Source organism: Bos indicus x Bos taurus, chromosome 22, assembly GCF_003369695.1.
Source record: "Bos indicus x Bos taurus breed Angus x Brahman F1 hybrid chromosome 22, Bos_hybrid_MaternalHap_v2.0, whole genome shotgun sequence".
Classification (NCBI taxonomy): domain Eukaryota; kingdom Metazoa; phylum Chordata; class Mammalia; order Artiodactyla; family Bovidae; genus Bos; species Bos indicus x Bos taurus.
Window position 1 is genome coordinate 979171 of NC_040097.1, and position 21857 is coordinate 1001027.

Below are 21857 nucleotides of genomic sequence, written 5' to 3' on the forward strand. Positions count from 1 at the left end.
CGTCACACTGGCCGGGTGGGGAACCTGGGCCCAGTCTACACTTGCCCTCAGACACGGCGGGGCCCTGGCTGGAGGCTCGTTCTCCTGAGGTGGCCGTCTGGGTGTCCCGGCCCACCCCAGGGCCACGGCAGGTCCCACCCTGGCACAGCCACAGATGACACAGGTCAACAAGCCCTCACGTTATTTACTGTGAATTACGAAGCACGTGAGGGACGGTGCCGACTCACTGGAAAAGCCTCTGATGCTGGGAGAGACTGAAGGCAGGAGGAGAAGGGGACCGCAGAGGACGAGATGGTTGGACGGCATCACCGACTCGATGGACGTGAGTTTGAGCAAACTCCGGGAGACGGTGAAGGACAGAGGCCTGGCGTGCTGCGGGCCACGGGGGCGCAGAGTCAGACACGACTGAGTGCCTGAACTGCAGCAGACGACGGAACAAAGCCGCAGCCCTGCTCATCCTGTTCCTGGGGCAGGGGGACTTGCCGGACCTTTCTCCACAGTCGCACGCAGATCTCTACGTCCAGATAAGTCTGTGGTGGGCTCTTTCTGTCCATAAACAGGACTCCGTTTGTTTCCCTTAACAATACGCCTCGGAGGCCTGTCCAAAGCTAGAATTACAGATCTCTCTCCTTCCTTTCAGGGGACCTGCATGTGCCCACGTCTGGAAGCCTCCAGGAGGGCGCCAGGGCTGTTCCCACCTCTTCACTAGAGCAGGCTTGCACACCTGTTTGGGGCTTCCTTCTCCCTCCCCCGACAGCCACAGCCTGCAGAACACAGGACTGTCAAACACTTTTACCTTTCTTGTCTTAATCTAAAAAGCAAGCACGCTGAAGCTGCTATTTTTATCCAAAAGGAAAAAATCTCCTTCCATCTACTTGTTCTTGTACCCCTGATTGATTTTTCTGAGTCAAAGGCCTTGTATTAAAAAAAAAAAAAAAAGAGGTTCCCTACTCTTGCATAATAAAATAAACATCAGATTCTCACCAGCAGGAAAAGAATCAGTACAAAAATGGAAGACTCGCTATTCACAGAAGTAAGCGCAAAAGGAACCCAGACAGATGAGAAAACACAAAAAAGACAACCGAAACAGAAGCAGGGCCGTGCAGCGGCAGGGAGCCCCTCCTGAGCGGCAAGCCCAGCCCCGGGAAGGTGGACTCGCTTCCACACCCTCTGCCTGCCCCGGGGGACATCCTGGGGGTCAAGCCTGAGTCCACACGGAGGCCCGGGACCCAGGGCTCTCCCAGCTGGAATAGATCCCTGTTTCCAGCCACATTCCCTGGATTCTCGGGCTGCGCCAACCCAACCAGGTTGGCGGCCAGGCTCAGCGCCTGCAGCTCAGTGAACAGGCGTCAGACGCCGCGAGGCCTGGGGTCTCACTCTGCCACTCAGGAGCCCAGGCAAACACTGCCAGCTCTCTGACCACCGCCCTCCTTACTGGAGGTGCCAACAGCAACAGGGGCAGCGTGTAGTCGGGGCAGGAATGTTCCTTCTGCAAACGAGGTGGCTCTGGAGCCACCGACGACACGGGGCCACGGGCGTCAGGGCGGCAAGGAGCCCATCCCCCAGATGTGCACGTCTCGCCACGCCCAGCAGGGCCCCCGACACCCTGTCCTCAAGGATGGGGCGACCCTGGCGTGGAGGCTGGGGTGGGCCGGCCTGGACCAGTCTGGACCGACCAGCACGGCCAGGCCCTGTCCTCCCAGAGGTGGCATTCCCATCACAACCACCTCGCAGCCTCTGGGGCTCTGCCCAGCCGTGCACTTGGCTCCGGCCTCCTGGGTCCACAGGCCCCGTGCCCCACAGACTAGAGCTCTGCTTGTGGCCGTTCCGGCCGCTGGGGTAGAAGGAGAGGCGCACTTGCCCCTCCCCCACGCCCCAGCTTCACCCCACTTCTCTGCGCTTCCTCATCCTGCACTTCCCCCCAAGAACCCAGCCCCAGCAGTGACCTCCGACCCCGGGGCCCGGGCACAGCTCCTGGGATCCCCTCAAAAGGGGAGGCGCCCAGACCAAGGCAGACAAGCTGTCCATTTAGGGAATCAACTTCTGCTCCAGTGCCCTCAACCATTAGGCGAGCCTTCTTAAATCTCGTGCTGGGGGGAGAGAAGGCTGCCTAGAAACACGGTGCGTCCACCCTGGGGTCTCCGCTCTCCACACACATCACCCGGGCTTTCCCCCGTCACCCCCAAACCCCAGGCCACCCCCCGCAACCTGGCCCGGAAGAGGAGACCGCAGCATCTGGTCACAGCTGGCTGGCTGCACTCTGCCACCTAAGGGGGTTCGCCCCAGTGGGTTCACCCTGCAGGCCTGGGGAGGGAGGTTCCTGAGTGGTGCCTGGGACGGGGTCCTGGGAGGGGGAGAGGGTCCTGGGAGGAGGAGGGGCATCCAGGGAGGGGAGGGGCATCCTGGGAAGGGGGGTCTCGCCCTCATTCCCCAAGTACTCCTCGGCCTTGGAGGAGACCAAAGGGAGGGACTGTGGAAAAGGAAGGGGTTTTCTGGGCAGGCTTGTCCAGAGACTTTCACGCGTGCGGCCCTGCACTTGTGTTCACATACTGCATGCCCTTTAAACCAGAACATCCCCAACGACTCTCGCTTTCTGTCCCCAAACTCGCCGGAGCCTGTGGGAGCGCCTGTGCAGGAGGAACGATGTCTGACAGGGTGCTGGGTGTTCACAAGCGTCCCCTGGCACCCCCAGCCTCCGGAGGGGGGCGGTGGGCTGCACCACACGAGGGCCATCAGACCCTGGTCAGACCCCAGCCGCTCTCCCTGCCGACACAGCCCCAGCCGTGCCTGGGGGCTGCCCCAACACTGCTTAACCTCAGCGAGAAAAGCAGAAGGTAAAACCCTAATTCAGACAGTTTCACTTCCCACGAGCCATTGTGACCCGGGAGTGGGGGAAAACCCAGAGTCAGCAGCGGGCTCATGTGAGCCGTGCTCTGTTCTCTGCGACAGGGGGATGGCCGTTGAGCAAAGCTGGGGGTGGACGTACGCGAGTGCAGCCCCGCGCAGCGCAGGGTCCTGGCCCCGCCCCGTCTCAGCCCCCTGCCCGCCCCGCGCCTCAGCCCCTGCCCACACGCTCACACCACGCCCAGGCGTGGGTCAGAGGACGCGTGAAGGGCAGGTGCCAACGCGAGAAGGCGGCACGGAGCGCACGAGGCGGGAACACGGGACAGGGCGCCTGGTCAGGAGGGCGGCCGCCAGCGGACGCTGGCTCAGTGCAGCTGGGCGTTGGCAGACTTGTGGGGCAAGTATCACTATTTCCAGAGCAAGGCCCCCCACAAGCCTCCTGTGACCCCAGACCTCTCTGCAGGAGGCAGGGTCACCCAGCTGCATCGCTGGTACTGCCCTCACTCATACAGAATCGTACCCTGCCCACGAGCCAGTTAATATTTACTCGATGACTTCTTTACACAGGGACTCATGGCTCTCGCTACTGTTAATGGAAAACCGGTCCCTTCCCGGAAACAGAGGGGCTGGCACAGACTGCTATTTGCCTGCCCAGCATCCACTCTCTCCCTTCTGGGTAATGACCTAACTCCTGGAGAAGGGAAAGGCCACCCACTGCAGTATTCTGGCCTGGAGAATCTCCATGGACAGAGCCTGGTGGGCCACAGTCCACGGGGTCACAAAGAGTTGGACACGACTGAGTGGCTCACACTTTCACTTTTTTCAACCCCGATTTTATTCAGATCAGCTGTGAAACCAGCTGAAGCACTCTTATCCACAGCCTCTCTCGCAGCTTTGCAATGGGTGTGGCAACATGACTAAGTTCTGTGAAGGGAAAGTGGCTCAGTCACATCCAGCTCTTTGTGGCCCCGAGGACTATACAGTCCATGTGATTCTCCAGGCCAGGCAGCCTTGCCCTTCTCCAGGGGATCTTCCCAACCCAGGGGCTGAACCCAGGTCTCCCGCATAGAAAGTGGATTCTTTACCAGCTGAGCCACCAGGGAGGCCCCTGACTAAGTTCTAGGCATTAAGATGTAAGAGGAAATCAATAGATGAAGCTATAGAGAGGGAAGGCAGGCAGCATTTCTAATGTCCGAAATATAAACGTGATGTGATGGCTGGAACTCCAGCTGCCACTGTGGACCAAGAGGGACACCTGAGCTGGATGCACGTGTCTCTGGCAGGACAGAAGCAAGCGGGTTTCCTGATGACACAATAGAGCCATCATTCCAGGGCAGACTGTTGTTCTGTCGCTGAGTCGTGTCGACTCTTTGCCACCCCATGGACTGCAGCCCGCCAGGCTTCCCTGTCCTTCACTGTCTCCCAGAGTTTGCTCAGAATCATGTCCCTTGAGTCAGTGATGCCATCCAACCATCTCACCCTCTGTCGCCGGTGGTCTAGCCACATCCTGCTCCTTCAGTACTGATGCTGAAGCTCCAATACTTTGGTCAGTTGATATGAAGAGCTGACTCCTTGGAAAAGCCCCTGATGCTGAGAAAGATAGAGGGCAGGAGAAGAAGGGGATGACAGAGGACGAGCTGGTTGGATGGCATCACCGACTCGATGGAAGTGAGTTTGAGCAAGCTCCGGGAGACAGTGGAGGACAGAGGAGCCTCGAGAGCTGCAGTCTGTGGGGCTGTAGAGTTGGACACGACTGAGCGACTGAACAGCAGACAAGAGGCCCGGGGCCCCCTGGGCCCGAGGTGGCCCCTGTTCCCTGTGTCACCTCCCGCAGCCCCATCTCATGTCGCCCAGGCTCCTGCTGCCCTGCAGGTCCCCCTGCCCTGGTGGTCGCACCTTCCCCTCCTGGTCTCTGCTTAGCTGCCACCACCTCGGTGAGGCCAGCCTCCCTGGCCCCACCGCCCACCCCAGCCAATTTTCTTTCCCTCCCAGTTACATGCTCTGAAGTCACTCATTTCCACGTAGGGTCTGAAGGGCAGAGCGGGTGTAAACCCGGAGTGTCAGTGCTGGGATGAACCAGCGAACAAATTGATGAACTGAAGAGGGAGGGAGGCTCAGGCGTGAGCAGGCAATGGCCGAGGTCCTCTGCACACACTGACCCTCACTCCCAGCCCTCCCGAGCCCCAGCCCTGGCGCTGGACGGAGCCCCCCACCTCTCTCTGCAGTTCTGTTGCTGGAGCAAGGAGAGAGGAGACAGCACTTACGAGTTTCTCTTCTCGCTCACTCTTTAAAGGGGGCCTTAAAGTCGGATGCATTTGATGGGGAAGCCAGCGGTTTTACCATAACAATGACAAGTCACTGCTAAAGGGGAAATGTCACTCTTGGAAGGGGGCAGACGCACCAGCTGCAGGGGAAATGCCTGGGGTCAGGGGTCGCGATGCTCCCATCCTGCCACTGAGACTAGCCCACGTCTGGACAGCGTCCAAACCCGTCCCCACACAGACGTGAGACAGAGCCTCGGCGTCGCGCCCCGCACACCGCGTGTCCAACCTGTCCCCACACAGACGTGAGACAGAGCCTCAGCGTCGCGCCCCGCACACCGCATGTCCAGTGAGGGTCAGCCGACCCCCTTCAAGTCTCGAGCTCGAGAGGGACGTCTGTGTCCACCTGGGCCACTTAGAAGTCTCAGCACAGGCCGCTCCTGCCGGCAGACTTCAGTTCACAGGAACGGTGCCAAACGCTTCACCCAACGCTTCGAGCCCGTGCAGGAGGAGGGGGCCTGGCCAGCCCCTGAGCAGCCTGGCCCTCAGCGCCTCTCTCAGGGACCCTGGATTCCCTTGACCTCGAGATGAAGCGGCACACATGATTCCTCTCCTCTTGTTTTTTTTTTTTTTTTTTTGGTAAAAGACACAGTTTCCACCGAATAAACCCTCTAAGCGATTTTTCCAATCTGGTGACATCTGCACAATAGCCAGGAAAAGAAATAATTACTATTATGGTGGCAGAATGATCCGGCCCCTCTCCAGGACTCCGGGAACTCAGGGAGGGAGGGAGAGCCGGCCCCCTCGCCCCCACACTGACGGTCCCTGCACCGGCCCTGCCCAGCTGGCTTTCTGGGCTGAAGGAGGGAAGCACGGTGGGGCGGGGGCCGTCACAGCCTCCACGCAGAGCAGAGCAGAGGGGAGTGGAGGGGAGGGGAGGAGCCACCCACTTACTGCACAGAGTCTGCGCTGGCGCGATGATGGACGGCTTCTAGGGGATGTCTTGGGCCATCGTTCAGACAGGCCCATTGTCAGATGGGAAGACTGAGGTTCCGCCAGGTGAACTGACTCGTCCCAGCCACACTGCCAGAAACACGGGCCAGGCCCTGAGCCGGGCCCCTCTGCCTCCGTCCAAGGGCGTCGCACAGAGGTCGCCCCGGCTGGGCTCACGCCGCCACTGACACCCCACCCCGGCCCCCTGCCCCGTGGCGCTCAGGGATAGAAATGCAGCGATGCCGTCTGAGGACTCAGGGGTGGGAGGATCGTGTTTCTACTCCCAGGACTGACTCCGACACTGTCGGTCCCTAGGCAGAGCCTGGTGCCACTGTAGGAGTCAAGCCTCTCCCAGTGGATTCCTGGGAGGGGCGGTGGGAGGTGGACACCCCGGCCTCCACCCCAAAGCAGTTCTCCGGAAGTCAAGACCTTGTCAAGGGCAAGAACCCAGGGGCTTGACCCAGCTCTGTCCCTCCCACGAGGCTGTGCAGCCTTCGGCAGGTTACTCTCCGTCTCTGAGCCGGCTCGCAGACACGCTAGCTGTTGCCACCACCCTGCTGCAAGGAGTCAAGGAGGAGCGATCCGTGGGAATCATTACTAGCACGGAGATGAGGGATTCTCCCCCGGCAGGAAAGCCTGAGTCGACTTTCCATTCCAATTTTGTACACACGTACATGATTCACCAGTCTGAACTTGGGCAAACCCACAGAAACCGTGGTTTTTCCATCAGATGCCTCGGAATTCAGTAGACACTCGGAGACCTTGCTAGGAGCAATGTTCTGGGCAGGAGTCAGGAAGCCTGGGTTATTGGCCACTGTTGGTCTGAGTGCTTAGAGTTGGGGGGCACGTCTGAGGCTGACCACACTGAGAGGGGGCCTGCAGTTGGTGGGGGCATCCCCAGCCAGGCGATGACCAGCCTGCCTGCTTCCCGGAACTCCCCAAGCAACGCCCTTCCTCCCCGACACTGTGTCTCGTTCGGGGTGCTGGGTCAGTCGGCTCGCTTGGATCGGGAGGGGTGAGAGGCTGGGGGTGTCTGTCTCCAGCGGCAGGGCCCCTGCTGCCCACCCTCTGCTTCCAGAACCAGAGCAGGAGTCCATGCAGCTCCCAGGAAAGCTGCTCTGTGGTGTGGCCGGGGTGCAGACTGCACAGCGACTTTCACGCCCGGTGGCATACTTGGTCTGCGGTGGTCCAGCCCACGCTGAGGGCCTTGCTGGTCTCATTTTTTGCAGATGAGGAAACAGAGGCCCCGAGTGGCGCAGCACACAGCCCACCCAGGGCCGAGCTCGGGCGCGGCCCCCTGGCCACCTTCGCCCCCAACCCCCGTGCATCATGCAAACTCACTTCTCTGGCACGGCCTCTGAGAGGCCAGCTCTCCTGTGTGGACTTGCCTGCCCTCCTAGGCCGGGCCTCCTCCTTGAATGTCCAGGCAGGCCCCAATCGCACGAGGCCCCAGGGGCTTGATCATGAGATGTTCTTGGCCTGAGTCTCCCCCAAGGTCCCCAGTGGTCTCTGATTGCTCCCTCTCACCACTCACGAGACAGCACTCAAGACAGGCCCTGCCCGGCTGGCTGTGGGATGAAGCAAGGACCCTTCTTCCAACCGTGGAAGCAACGTGCGGAGCAAAACCCAGCAAAGACCACAGAGCCCCCAGGCAGGGGCATGTGCGTGCAGCTGGGCGTTTATCATTGCAAGCTGGTGACATGCACCCTTAAGAATCGCCCCAGAGGCCCGTGAGGCCTCCTGCCTGCTGCAGGGGTCCTTTCCCAGGGAGAGGGGGGTGACAGCTGCCCCCCTCTCCTCCTCCCGCCCCGGCCCTGAAAGCATCACAGCCGGTTATTTTTAGCTCCTGGCGGCAGGCGGCCGGTCACATGACACTTGAGCTCGCACTTCAGAAAGGCTGCATCTCAGGGGTGGAGGTGATGTCCGTCCCCCGGGCCTCCTTCCCCCACTGTGGGCACGTGGCGCGGCCTCCCCTCGCCCACCCCCAGGGGACAAGCTGCAGCGACGCCAACCTGGCCCCCTCAGCTTGCTAATTTCTTTCAGCAGCTCCTTTCCCCGGGCCGTCTGCAGCCAGAACTATTTCTACTTTTAATTTACTAAAAGGTTAGCGGGCGGGGACATGTGGGGGACCCAGTCCTGGGAACCTGGGGTCTCAGTGCCAACCTGAGGATCAGGGTGAGACCCTGAACCCACACCTGCACGCCCAGAAAGGGGAGACGGATCCACTGCAGCTCCAGCTTTGTCGGGGACCCAAAGCCCAGTGGATACGACCCCTCCATCAGCTTCAGCCCTGAGCCTTCAGGGAAGGAACTCCTGCCCGGCGGCCCTGGGCCCCGAGGGCTCTCGGTGCAGGTGGCAGTCACGGGCACCCTGCGCCAGGCACCACCCTCTGCAGCCCCAGCTCCCGAGGAAGGGGGCCTGGGACCCTGACCACGCCATCTGCTGCTGAGTCGAGGGGCTGAGGCCTGGGCCCGGGCGCTCCCTCCAGGCCCTGTCTCTCACCCCGGCCGCGCTGGGCCTTGGTCTCAGAGCGCAGGAAGCGTCTGCCAGGTCACAAACACCGACTGGGGACACGTGCCGATCCACCCGGCTCGAACGTCTCCAGGAAAAGACTCAGTATTTGCAGGTGGGAAAAGATAACCAGAGTAAGTGTGACCGAAGCCAGGAGCATGGCAGACACGACCAGGTGCTGAGCAACCAGCCGGCTGCAGCCTGTTCCAGGCAGAAGGCGCCTGGGGGCCTCCCTGCTGGCCCAGGGGTTAAGAGCCCGCCTCCCAAGGCGGGGGACACGGGTTCGATCCCTGGTCCGGGAAGATCCCACGTGCCACGGGCAACCAAGGCTGTGAACCGCAGCTGCCAAGGCCAGGCACTAGAGCCTGCATGCCACCATCGCGGACGCCCGTGCTCCACAGCAGACAGTGGAAATGAAGTGAAGTCGCTCGGTCGCGTCCAACTCTTTGCGACCCCATGGACTGTAGCCTACCAGGCTCCTCCGTCCATGGGATTTTCCAGGCAAGAGTACTGGAGTGGGGTGCCAGAGAAGCCCCCAAATGAGAAGCTGGCGGACCACAGCTAGAGAGTAGCCCCCGCTCAACTACAGAAAACCCACACGTAGCAACAGCAAAGAGCCCAGCCCAGCCATTAAAAAATCAAACTACTCAGAAGGTGACCCGGTGACCAAGGGTGTTGTAACGTGAACTGACGTGAATGCCGGTCTTCCAGACGCCAGGTCAAATATGACTTCTGTTATGTACACGTTATCATCAGGTCCTAGAACTGTTTTCTCAGTTCCTGGGCTGTGCAGAGAGCATCCAGGGGGCTGAGAAGAACTTCCTGTCTGGATTACCCCCTCTTCCTTCATAACACAGCATCCCCTGCAGGCAACTCGACTTTTTCCTCTTCCAACAGGTGACTCACCGGAACACCCCGGAAACCGCTTCCTCCAGAGACAAGGACTGAGGTATGCTTCCTCTTATCAGAAAGTCTCTGGTATTTCCATCTGGAGCCAAGGGAGTGGTTCTCAGTCCCTAGGGGGAAATTCCTTTTGAAAGGTAATGAGGTGGCAGGTTATCAGGCAGCTCCCGCCCTGAGTGAGCAAAGACTGGGCTTCCAGAGCATTCCACGAACAGCCCCTCCCACGGAGTCCTGCTCAGCACTCAGACTGGAACCTGCTTCTAGCCCTCAAAAAGGCTGCCAGCTTGTGTTTTCACCTGTGTTCGTCTCCTGCTTCTGTGCATGAGTAGATGAGAGCACCTTCCCCAGTGAGCACTGTCTAAACACCTTTAGAGATGGAACCAGCGGTGGGTAAAGACAGGATGGATGCTTTCAAACTGTGGTGTTGGAGAAGATTCTTTTGAGGCCCTTGGACAGCAAGGAGATTCAACCAGTCCACTCTAAAGGAAATCAGTCCTGAACATTCACTGGAAGGACTGAGGCTGAAGCTGAAACTTCAGTATTTTGGCCACCTGATGCGAAGAGCTGACTCACTGGAAAAGACCCTGATGCTGCGAAAGATTGAAGGCAGGAGGAGAAGGGGACAACAGAGGATGAGATGATCGGATGGCATCACCGACTTGATGGACATGAGTCTGAGCAAACTCCGGGAGTTGGTGATGGACAGGGAGGCCTGGTATGCTACAGTCCACGGGGTCGCAAAGAGGTGGACACGACTGAGTGACCAAACAACAAAAGGAAGCCTCCAGATCGGGATAAAGAGGCTGCTCTGTGACAGGGACACCCCATCGAGGGTGACACGGAGTTTGGATTAAATAAAGTGGGGAAGGTGAGCCGCCTGAGGCAGAGAGGATGGAAACTGGCCCCCTGGTCTGGGGGCTGGACCAGGAGGCTCTGTTCCTGAAGGTCATGTCTGGGGTGAAGAGGGCTGGGGTCTCCGGGGCGGGGGGCAGCGTGGATGTTTACTGAGCATCCATCGTGCGACCGGCAGCTACCGCCGCGCATTCCCTCACCAGGTAGATGCTGTGAGTCACAGGAGGCTCACGGAGGGTGCGTGCCCCGTCCAAGGTTTCCAGTCGTGTCCTCTGACGCTTCTCCCCATGATGAACCCCCAGGGTGAAGACCGCCCCCCTTTACCCCAGGGACAGCTGCACCAGGCCCCGGGGACCCCGGAGGCTCCGCGGGAGGTCCCTGTCCTTTCCACAGCCCACGGCCCAGCACAGACCTCACGCGGGAGGTTTTCGGACGCATCTACTGTAGGAGATGCCCAATCTGCCTCCTGCACAGATATTACACGTCCAGTGTTAACAATGTCGACGCTGTGCCTTATTTAGAGTAAATCCTAGGACCTTCCCTGGGGGTCCAGTGGCTAAGACCCCACACTCCCAACGCAGGGTCGATCTCTGCTCCGGGAACCAGATCCCACAGGCCACACCACAAGTTCACGCGTCACAACGAAAGATCTCACGCGCTGCAGACCTGGCGCCTCAAAACGAAGACTTCAGCAAAAGTAAATAAACATTAACAATTGAACGCTATGAAAGAAACACCAGAGGCGACCTCGGTGCCTTCGGAAGCTGCCCAGTTGTATCTGAAAACCTGGGGGCTGGCCAGCATCTGCACTTCCACCGGCCTCCCAGGACCGTCTGCCAGCGACGTGAACCCGCCCTCTGTCCATCCGTCCCACGGCCGTGGGCACCCTCCCTGCGGTTATTACCACCATCAGCTCCAGTTCACTGATGAGCAGAGACAGAGGTTCCCTTGGGGCTCAGCTGGTAAAGAGTCCACCTGCAATATGGGAGACCTGGGTTCAATCCCTGGGTCGGGAAGACACCCTGGAGAAGGGAAAGGCTACCCACTCCAGTATCCTGGCCTGGAGAATTCCAAGGACTGTATAGTTCATGGGGTTGCAAAGAGTCGGACACGACTGAGTGACTTTCACTTCAAACAGAGGCTCACAGAGTTTGGTTTTATGCAAGAAAGTGGCCAGTGACCAAAGAGACTCGTGGCAGAGACCTGACTTCCGAGCTGGCAGGTCAGGGACATGTGACGGGACTGAGGACGGAGCAGGAGGGACCTCGAAGACCCGGAAGCCACGTGGAGGCGGCTGGGCCCCTCCCACACCCCACGGGCCGGCAGCCGGCTCACCCGTCCGCCAGGGCTGGGCCCTGCGACTATTTAGGCATCAACCTCACTTTCCTATTTACTAAGTAAGGCAAGAAAAATGAACAGATGAGTCAAACGCTGCAAACAAACGCATGACTGCAGCTGAGAGGTGCAGAGCTGACCCGCGAGTGACCTGGACTCAGAACTCCCCGCCTGGAGGCCACGCCCCCACCGTTTCCCCCTGAATTTCCCAAACACTCGCCTCTGCCCGGGAGGGGCCCCACCCAGGGGGCCAGGCAGAGCCGCCCCCAGGACTTCCTCTTCTGAGACGTCCCCGCCCGGCTGAGTTCTTTAAAAAGAAACACAGACCCACAGCCTTGAACACTTTCCCTAAATATCTGCAGATAATGAACTCACTGCTGATCAGTGAAGAATGGTTCTTTTCCCCTTTATCACGAAAGACGGGGCAACCCGGGTCCCGCCCCGCCGGTGGAATCCGGGACGCGCTGGGTACAGTCAGGGTGCTGCCCACGGGAAGGGCCCAGAGATGAAGGGCACCCGCCGCCCGCAGCGGGTGGGTCGGGGGCTGCCCGCCCCCCGGCCCCCTGCTCCTGCTCCGAGGGGTTTCCAGTGAGTCACCGGCAATAGCTGGTGGCCGGGGCCGGCACGAACGCGAGCCCGGGTTTCTCAGCACCGCGTTTGGAACAGCAGAGAAACTGCCAGCCCGTCCTTCCACCTCCTCTGCCCCCTGGAGCCCCCGCCCCCGCCAGTACCCCCGCACCGGCCGAGCCCTGGACCTCGCTTCCCCGGGTGGTCGCCCTCTGCTGAGGGTCCCTTCCTGAGCTCCAAGGTCCACGGTATCTCATCTCGGAGCCCGGAGCGTTGCAGGCCGGGGTCTCGCTCCCTCTCCACTCCTGATGCTAAACTCCAGGGTCCAGGCTGGGACTCCCCCAGCAAGGACGTGCATCTGTGACCCCGTGTATCTGGGTTTCACTCACACGAGCTCCCCTGCCTGGAACAGCGGTTCTCAAACCACAGCTGCTCATCAGACTCACCCGGGGGGCGTCTCAAGGGTCCCGACACGCCCGGCCACACTCAAGAGATCAGTCTCTGTGCAACGAGGGGCCCTGGGAATGACTCCCCAGTGCTTTGGGGGCACCCCAATGAGAACCACAGCTCTCAGTGACTGGTGCTGGCTCCACACCCTTCCTCTCCTCTCAAGCTCCTACTCAGCCCACAAAACCCAGCATCCCGCCGGCCCTGGCACTGAGAGGCTGTGTACTTGCAAGAGGCCGAGCCCACCTAAGCACCTGAGTTATGGGCCTCAGGGCTCCTCTGCCCCAGCCTTGGCCAGAGCCCAGAGTCCTGGCCCCGCTGTGGGGTCCTCCCCACCCTGAGGACACGAACACTCACACGCGGGCATCTGCTGCCGTTCACAGCGTCTCTGGTCTCGTCTGCTCTGGGCCACACACTCCTCCTTTCATTCCATAAACCCGTGTGATGCCTCCACACTCTGCTCAGCAAGGAGGAGGCTGTGGGACCAAGGGCGGGACGACCGTCTCCACCTGCTGGGAGCCCGCTGCCGTCAGCAGAAGGGAGACTTTCTCTGCGGACAGTGAGAACCCTGACAAGGCTGGGCTCTTCACGGAGGCTGCGCACAGGGGGCAGGGCCCGTGTCCATGCACTCCCCCTCGACAGCACCTGACCCAGGGCTAACACACCATCAGGAACATCCACCTGATTGAAACGGTCACCGCATCAGAACGCAGGGCACTGATGACCCTGACAACAGCCTCCACGCCAGAGCTTCGGAAAGTCGAGGGGCACGGGTGAGATAGAGAGCTGACGCTGTGAGCTAAACACGGCTCAGAAAATACACAGGGCGGAAACGGTTGAGAAAAGCTCTCTTAAATGATGAGCCCGCGGTGTGGCCGGCAGGGGAGGAGAGGGCGCTTGGAGGGTCCACGCTGTGTCCTTCCTGCTAACAGAGCCCAGTTTGGTCGGGATCAGCAAACACGAAGCGAACAAGCTGGACGCCCCCCATCGCTGCACGCAGTGTGGCTGGAACTCGGCGGGAGCGCCGAGACAGGTCTGCTTTCCCGGCAGGACCCCAGCCCCGCCTCTCCACTGCCTTCTGCATCGCCTTCCTGCGAGACGGCAGGCTGGAGCTGGTACCCGTGAGCATGAAAGCCTCGTGCTGAGAGCAGCTGAGCAAGCTGCAGATGCGGCCTCAGGCCTGACAGAACGGCGGTGTCCTGAACCCACCTCGGGCTCTGCTTGTCCTGGGAGAAAAACAACCCCTCGTTTGAAATAATCTACCAAGATCAGGGGTCTGACGCTGGTACGTGTGCCCTGTGGACGAGGAGGGCCTCAGACCCTCACCTCTGAAATGGGGGGATGGACTCAAGCGTTACGAGGCTTGGAGATAAAGCATGAGAAGGGCCCCAGCCAGAGCCTGGCATGCAGCTGGCACTTAATGAACGGCAGGAATAAAGTTCTCACTTCTGGCAAAGTCCTCTGTGTCTGTGAGGCCGCCTATAAAAGTCTAAGGTCAAATAAAACAGTTATGGGAGACGCTAGCTGAGCACCTTGTGTTCACAGGCCACCGGGCGTGGGGAAGACGCGGCTGGCCACCCGGCCCGATGTCCCCAGGCTTCCGTCTGAACAAGGAAACCCCGGAGTTCAGCCAAGCAACGAGACTTAACCTAAAATCGAGTCAGCACAGGATCTGCAGAAAGCCGTGTTTCTACAGATCATGTCCCAGGAACCAGCCTTGAAACCACCCTTGGTAGGTCTGTTTGCTTCGAGAAGCATTGTCTATCCTTCGGCCAATCTCCCCTGGAGCCTCTGCGGCCGGAAAGGGGACCCAAGGACCCAGGACCCCTGCTTCTGGCCTCGACGTCCCCTGTCCAGGTGCGCCTGCTGCTCTGCCAGGGGGCCAGAGGGGGCCTCGCAGCTGGCAGAGTGAAGAGGAGGCGCCACCCCTGCTGCCCCCGGACATGCTTATTCCCATTCTACCACCGCGCTGCCTGCCCATTTGGCAGATGAGAAAACTGAGGTCTGAGGTCCATGGCTGGGCGCAGGTGTGTCTGCCTCAGGTGGGGGGGCAGGTCCCCGAGGCAGAGGGTGACAAGCGACTGCAGACCCTGGAGACAGGGAGGTGACGTCTGCCAGGCCCTGGGCCCTCTCCCTCCAACTGGCTGCATCAGTGCTCTGACACTCTCCCCACAGAGGCCTGCTTATATTTAACAGCTAAGTGGGAAAAAACGAAGCCCCTCTCCATAGGGGTCAGCCTGGTGTGAGCGGGGCAGCAGCGTGGAGAGAGGAAGGAGGCACCAGAGGGCTCCAGCCCCCCAGGGACCCCCAGCCCCGCCTCTCCACGAGACACACGGGGGCTCCGGGCGCTAACCACCAGCAGCTGCTTCCCCAGCCTGCACGGGACCCCCTGCACCCGCTTCTCCCGCGAAGGGAGCCTCAGCCACTCTCAGCGCCAGACAAGGACGGTCACGCAGCTCACATCTTGAGTAAAAGTACCACCATCGGGTACTTGCCAGAGAGATCGCCCGTGAGTCACTGCAAGAAACTGCTCAATCAAGCAAGGTGAGTGCCAGCCTCGGTCGTCAAGCTATATTTGGACGTCAGCGAGAGTCAGGCCTCAGCTTCAAAGCAGGGGTTGTTTCTTTTCTCTCTTTACTCAAAAAAAAAAAAAAACTCTTCCAATTGTTTTTCAACGTCCCACGGTCACACACACAAACAAGGCATGCCACAGTCACCCGCTCCCACAGACGTGGCCAAGGGCAGCCGACAAGAGGGTGGTTGATGCCAGGACAAAACCAGACTATCTTGAAATTCCGTTGGAGCTGTTTCGTGTTTGCCTGGTACAAACGCCCTTTGCTTTCAGAACGCCCCCGTGTTGTTCAGCTCCTTGTAACAAACGTTACCAGAGACAAACGTGATAGAAAGTAAGTCATTCCCAGCACAGGCCTAACAATGTGGAAAGCACCGGAGTAAATGACAGTCCCGCCGGGAAATTCAGGCTAATCCTCAAATGTTACCTCTCAGATGGTCTCACAAAGATCACTGGGAATGTCTGCAAAGCACGAGAGAACATGGAGCCCACAATAAGAAGGCCTCGGTCAATATTCTCAGTTAAAAGGACGAGGGCCCTCTGGCTGGAAAAGGGCTCTTGGCAACCAGGTCGCCGTCCAAGGGACTCTCAAGAGTCTTCTCCAACACCGCAACTCAAAAGGAGAGCCAACCAGTCCATCCTAAAGGAAACTGGCCCTGAATATTCACTGGAAGGACTGATGCTGAAGCTGAAACTCCAATACTTTGGCCACCTGATGTGAAGAGCTGACTCACTGCAAAAGACAGTGATGCTATAAAGATTGAAGGCAGGAGGCGAAGGGGACGGCAGAGGATGTGATGGTTGGACGGCATCACCGACATGAGTTTGAGCAAGCTCCAGGAGATGATGAAAGACAGGGAAACCTGGCGTGCTGTGGTCCATGGGGTCACAAAGAGTCAGACATGACTGAACCACAACAGACCACGCTGCAGTTCCTTATACACAGAACGCCCGAAGCTCCCCTGTCACCAGGACCCCCAGGCCCGGCACCGCCCCCTCCCCCGCCCCCCCACCGCCGCAGCTCATTATTTCCGTCCCGGATGAGACAGAGGCAAGGTCTCTGCATCTGGGCGACAGTAATAGGTTTCCACCTTGCAGCAGCGCAGAAATCGCCACGTTCTCGCACGAGAACTCTTCCGTCTTAACACTTTCAGGCCAAGAAAGATCTTGGCTGGGGCCATCCCAGACACGGAGAACGCCACCCAGTGAAGGAGCTACAGACAGACTCAGGCACCAGACGCTGCGCTTTGATGGTTACTGTGGGTTTCATCACTGAGAAAGAATTAAAGACTTGGCCTGCGGACGAGTGCCTGCACAGGTGTGCGTGCAGCTCTGTGTGTGTGAACAAGCCCCCTGTCGGGGGGTTCTCAGGCCCGCTCGGCCCTCAAGACCCTGACTGTCCCCCTGGTCTGAAGCGCCCTGGACACGCCCCGAGGCCCCCGTGGGCTGTGAACCGGCTTGCACTGAGTCAGCATCGTCTGCAGTCCCCCGGGGGGAAACCAGGGCCCGTTTTTCATGGAGGGCGCTTAATGGATGTGAGAGAGGATGACATGGCCTGGGCTCGCGTACAAATGTATTCCAACTCCAGGGCTTTTCAGCGGAGACTTCCAATCAGCCTGCATTCGGTCCCCGCCGTAACAGAAACTGCGGGCCAGACAATTTTTTTTTTTTTTTGCTTACAGAACTACCTGTTTTTCACTTAGAAACAGCCCGTGGAGAAAGCCCTTCTCCGGTCTCAAAGCAGCGTGCCCAGGGAGGGAGCAGGGTGGGGTGAGGCGGATGTGGGGCCCGGAGTGGGCCGGTACTCACCATGGTCGTGGGCGAAGACCAGCAGGCCCAGCCCCACCAGCATCTGCGCCAGCTCGTCGTAGCGGCCGCAGTGCTCGCCAGCTCCGTGGGACACGAACACCAGGGCCCTGCGGGACGAGAGACGGCCGTTAGGGAGGCCGAAGCACGGAGGCCGCGGCAGGGTCCCGGGCTGCTGGCTGGCACGGCCTCTGAGGGTGCCGCCCAGGTCGGAGGCAAGTGGGGCACCGTGGTCAGGGCCGCAGTGAGTGGCCGGGAGACCCCAGCCGAGTCTCCAGGCCCAGGGGAGCTGGCCCTAGAGCGCAGGTGACCCCAGAGAGGAGAGCCGCGTGGACGGGGGGGCCCCAGGCCTCGGGCTGCCGTCTGGGCCCTGAAGCCACAGCTCCTGGCCCACGCTGGCTGAGCTGTGGGGACACGGGGACAGTCACTTGTACGCAGACCACCCCGCTCAGGGTCGTGTGCTTCGCTTCATTCCGCACGTGCTCCCCACCCCCACAGCCTCACTGAGGACACACGGACTCTGCTTCTCTGCGCCTGGCACAGTTCCGAGCTGTGTGCGGCACGCTGCAAACGGGGCTCGAATGAATGAAGGAAAGAGGAAGGTGTGAGGCTCTGAGATAAACGGGGTAGCTTGCACCCAAGACCTGTGCAGAGGAAGGCACGGGACTGGCGGCAGAGCCTGGCTGGGCACCCATCCCCCCGAAAGCCTGCGACGTGGTGAGCCCATCCGGGGACACAGATGGGGCCCCAGCATCACCCAGTGTGGGGAGGGGGTTACAGGAGGGCGTTCAGATGCTGGACTGTGCAACTAGACTCCCCTGCAGGCAAGGCACGGACTGCCAGGAGCCAGAAAGAGAAGGGGGAGAAGGGGGAGGGGAGGAGGGGGAGGGGAGATGAAAGAAGGGGGGGTGGAGGGAGAAGGGGGAGGGGAGAAGGGGGCGGGGAGGAGGAGGAGGGAGGAGGGGGAGGGGAGAAGGGGGCGGGGAGAAGGAGGAGGGAGAAGGGGGAGGGGAGAAGGGGGAGGGGAGAAGGAGGAGGGGGAGGAGGGGGAGGGAGATGGTGGGAAAGGAGAGGGGAGGTAGGAAGCGAGGAGGAGGGGATGGGGAGGGTGGGAAGGGAGGGGGAGGGGAGGAGGGGGAGGGGAGGAGGGGGAGGGGCATGGTGAGATGAAGCGGGAGGGGCAGGCGGATGAGGGAAGGAGGCTGGGACAGCAGCTGCCCTCTTGCTGCGCGTTTACTTTGGGCCAGTCCCTCCGTTAAGCCCACACACAGGATTTCGGATCCTCGCTGTCACCCTACACTTGACCTTCTTCACGGCCAAGACCGAAAACCAGGGAAGCCACGCGGCGAGCTGGTGAAACACGGATCAGAAGATGTGCCCCTGCCGCGGCTCTCAGGTCTCCAGTGGGCCTCAGGGCCTAGAGGAGAAGTCATTGTGTCCCTCTCTGTCTCTCCAGCCCTCCGGCACCTCCCTGCTCCCCACCCATCCTCACGAGGGGCTTCCAGTCTCCTCAGCAGCACCAGCTCATCCCGGCTCAGGGCCTTTGGTCCCATCTCCCAGAGCACTTCTCCCAGATCCCCCCTGGCTGCTCCTTACGCTTGGGTCTCATGGCAGACCTCCCCGCAACGGCCTCCCTCCCTGGGCCTTTCTGACCTGCTCCGGGCCCTCACCACACTTCACAGTTTGCACCAGGCCCTCCGGGCACAGCACAGTTCGCCACTGCTTTGCTATCACTTGCGGGCTTGGTTCCCATCTCTCTCCTCCCCTCTGAGGTCAGCTCGAGAGGCCAGGAGCCTTGCCCATCATGTTGCCAGCAGAGCCCAGAGCTGTGCCAGCCTAGCGGTTCTGCAGCAACCAGTGCATATGTGTGTGGTGGGTGAGCCAGCTCCTGTGTTCTCTCTGCAGCTCCCATCTGCCAGGATGTGGATAGTATGCTCTGAGCAGCGCAGGAAGCAGCAGAGCTGACCTCATTTGACTTTGTCATCTGTCCTCCCCGCCCTTCTCCTAAAACACAGGAGACATTTTCCACCCTCTTTGCTGCAGCACACAATGTCCAGCCCCCTCCACTTGATCGGACAGCAGTCTGGGCCGATTCACCTGCCCCCCAACCCTCAGGGTCTGCGGACAGGATTGTCTCAGCTCCCCCGGCGTGTGCTGGAAACTCGAAACAGCCGTCACCTCCAGCTGCACCAGGGGCTGCGCTCCCAGAAGGAGCAGATGAAGCACTTTCCAGTCCTTGGGGAGCGCGGTAGAGGCTGGATTAATTCAGCCCACAGTTAATGCCGGTGGACAAGCCGGGTCACATGACAGCCAGCCTCTCCCTGCGGTCGGGGCCCACGGGGCACACGAGGACCCAGGGGCTCAGTTCACGTCCCAGGACTGGCGCTCGGCATTGCTGCCTGGAACGGCCTGCTGAGAGAGCCCACCTGGAGCCGGCAGTGTGGAAGACACCGCTCTTAGGCCGGAGGGCCGTCTCATCCGGCGGCTCTCCACCCTGGGAGTCACTCGGGGAGCTTTCCACTGTGCCTGGTTGCGTCCCACCCCGGACGCACCTCTGGCTAACGGTGGTTAACGGTCGCGGAGGGCCCAGAGCTCCCACCGGGCGGCCAAGGTGGAGAGGTGCCTCCGTCGGGAGCGATGCTGCTCAGAAGCCGTGTGGGATTCCAGGGTCAGGAAGGCTGCCCTCTGGACGTGGAGACTTGCAGCCACCGTGCAGCACTAGACTCCCAGGGGGACGTGCTAGGGAAGCCACAGGCTCCTCGGGATCGACGTGGAAGCTTCCGGGGCGTGTTGTCGCCACCTTTTCGGAAACAGGCAGACCCCCGCGGCTGTCCACTGCGGGAAGCACAGGCTCTGCAGCCCTTTCCCCACAGGTGGACGCACCCTGAGGCTCACACCCCCCTGGCCCAGGTCGGGCTTCTCCGCAGACACGTGCCCTGCACTGGCCTTGTCTGGATCCGAGCTGCCGCTGCCATGTGTGCTGGGGGGTGTCCTTGGCTCCTGGATCCAGCTCTTGCCTGAACCCCAATCCTGATGTATCCGCTCCCCAGAGGGCTCCCACATTTACTGTTCCCTGGACCCAAGCCACAGTGCCCTCTGCTCTTGCCGCTGCGTCACAACAAAGCTGCTGCTGCCCAGCAATCACATCCTCGTCCCCTCCCTCCTCGGCTGAGAGCTCCCCTTCTCAGTGCTGAGATACACGGATGGTGGCGTGATGCTAAGCATTTAATAACCGTGGTGGATGGACCTGATTTGTACCGTCTGCCAACTTCCATGGTATAAATGCTCTCAACACAGCAGATCTCAAGTTATTAACGTGACACCAGGGGACAGGGCGCAAGGGAGGGTGCACACAGTCGGCTCCCGAGAGCAGGCCATGTGGACACCCGTTCCTGACCCTGCTGGGCTATGCCCTGGGCCTCAGGCTTCTCCTAACTGCCCCGGGGATAGGGCCTTCAGTGCGTGTTGCCATCCCTGGGCCTCAGGCTTCTCCTAACTGCCCCGGGGATAGGGTCTCCAGTGCGTGTTGCCATCCCTGGGCCTCAGGCTTCTCCTAACTGCCCCGGGGATAGGGTCTCCAGTGCGTGTTGCCATCCCTGGGCCTCAGGCTTCTCCTAACTGCCCCGGGGATAGGGTCTCCAGTGCGTGTTGCCATCCCTGGGCCTCAGGCTTCTCCTAACTGCCCCGGGGATAGGGTCTCCAGTGCGTGTTGCCATCCCTGGGCCTCAGGCTTCTCCTAACTGCCCCGGGGATAGGGTCTCCAGTGCGTGTTGCCATCCCTGGGCCTCAGGCTTCTCCTAACTGCCCCGGGGATAGGGTCTCCAGTGCGTGTTGCCATCCCTGGGTCTCAGGCTTCTCCTAACTGCCCCGGGGATAGGGCCTTCAGTGCGTGTTGCCATCCCTGGGCCTCAGGCTTCTCCTAACTGCCCCGGGGATAGGGTCTCCAGTGCGTGTTGCCATCCCTGGGTCTCAGGCTTCTCCTAACTGCCCCGGGGATAGGGTCTCCAGTGCGTGTTGCCATCCCTGGGCCTCAGGCTTCTCCTAACTGCCCCGGGGATAGGGTCTCCAGTGCGTGTTGCCATCCCTGGGCCTCAGGCTTCTCCTAACTGCCCCGGGGATAGGGCCTTCAGTGCGTGTTGCCATCCCTGGGCCTCAGGCTTCTCCTAACTGCCCCGGGGATAGGGTCTCCAGTGCGTGTTGCCATCCCTGGGCCTCAGGCTTCTCCTAACTGCCCCGGGGATAGGGTCTCCAGTGCGTGTTGCCATCCCTGGGCCTCAGGCTTCTCCTAACTGCCCCGGGGATAGGGTCTCCAGTGCGTGTTGCCATCCCTGGGTCTCAGGCTTCTCCTAACTGCCCCGGGGATAGGGTCTCCAGTGCGTGTTGCCATCCCTGGGCCTCAGGCTTCTCCTAACTGCCCCGGGGATAGGGTCTCCAGTGCGTGTTGCCATCCCTGGGCCTCAGGCTTCTCCTAACTGCCCCGGGGATAGGGTCTCCAGTGCGTGTTGCCATCCCTGGGCCTCAGGCTTCTCCTAACTGCCCCGGGGATAGGGTCTCCAGTGCGTGTTGCCATCCCTGGGCCTCAGGCTTCTCCTAACTGCCCCGGGGATAGGGTCTCCAGTGCGTGTTGCCATCCCTGGGCCTCAGGCTTCTCCTAACTGCCCCGGGGATAGGGTCTCCAGTGCGTGTTGCCATCCCTGGGTCTCAGGCTTCTCCTAACTGCCCCGGGGATAGGGCCTTCAGTGCGTGTTGCCATCCCTGGGCCTCAG

General features: G+C 60.6%; 1 protein-coding gene across 2 annotated transcripts in view; it reads right to left on the reverse strand.

Moving 5' to 3' along the window:
* The window catches only part of MGLL (monoglyceride lipase), an 89501-nt gene that overhangs the window by 35769 nt on the left and 31875 nt on the right, over positions 1-21857 (reverse strand). For both annotated transcript variants that reach the window (XM_027523747.1, XM_027523746.1), the window contains exon 3: positions 17095-17201. In XM_027523747.1, the coding sequence (XP_027379548.1) occupies positions 17095-17201 (107 nt within the window). The remainder of the gene's footprint in view (positions 1-17094; positions 17202-21857) is intronic.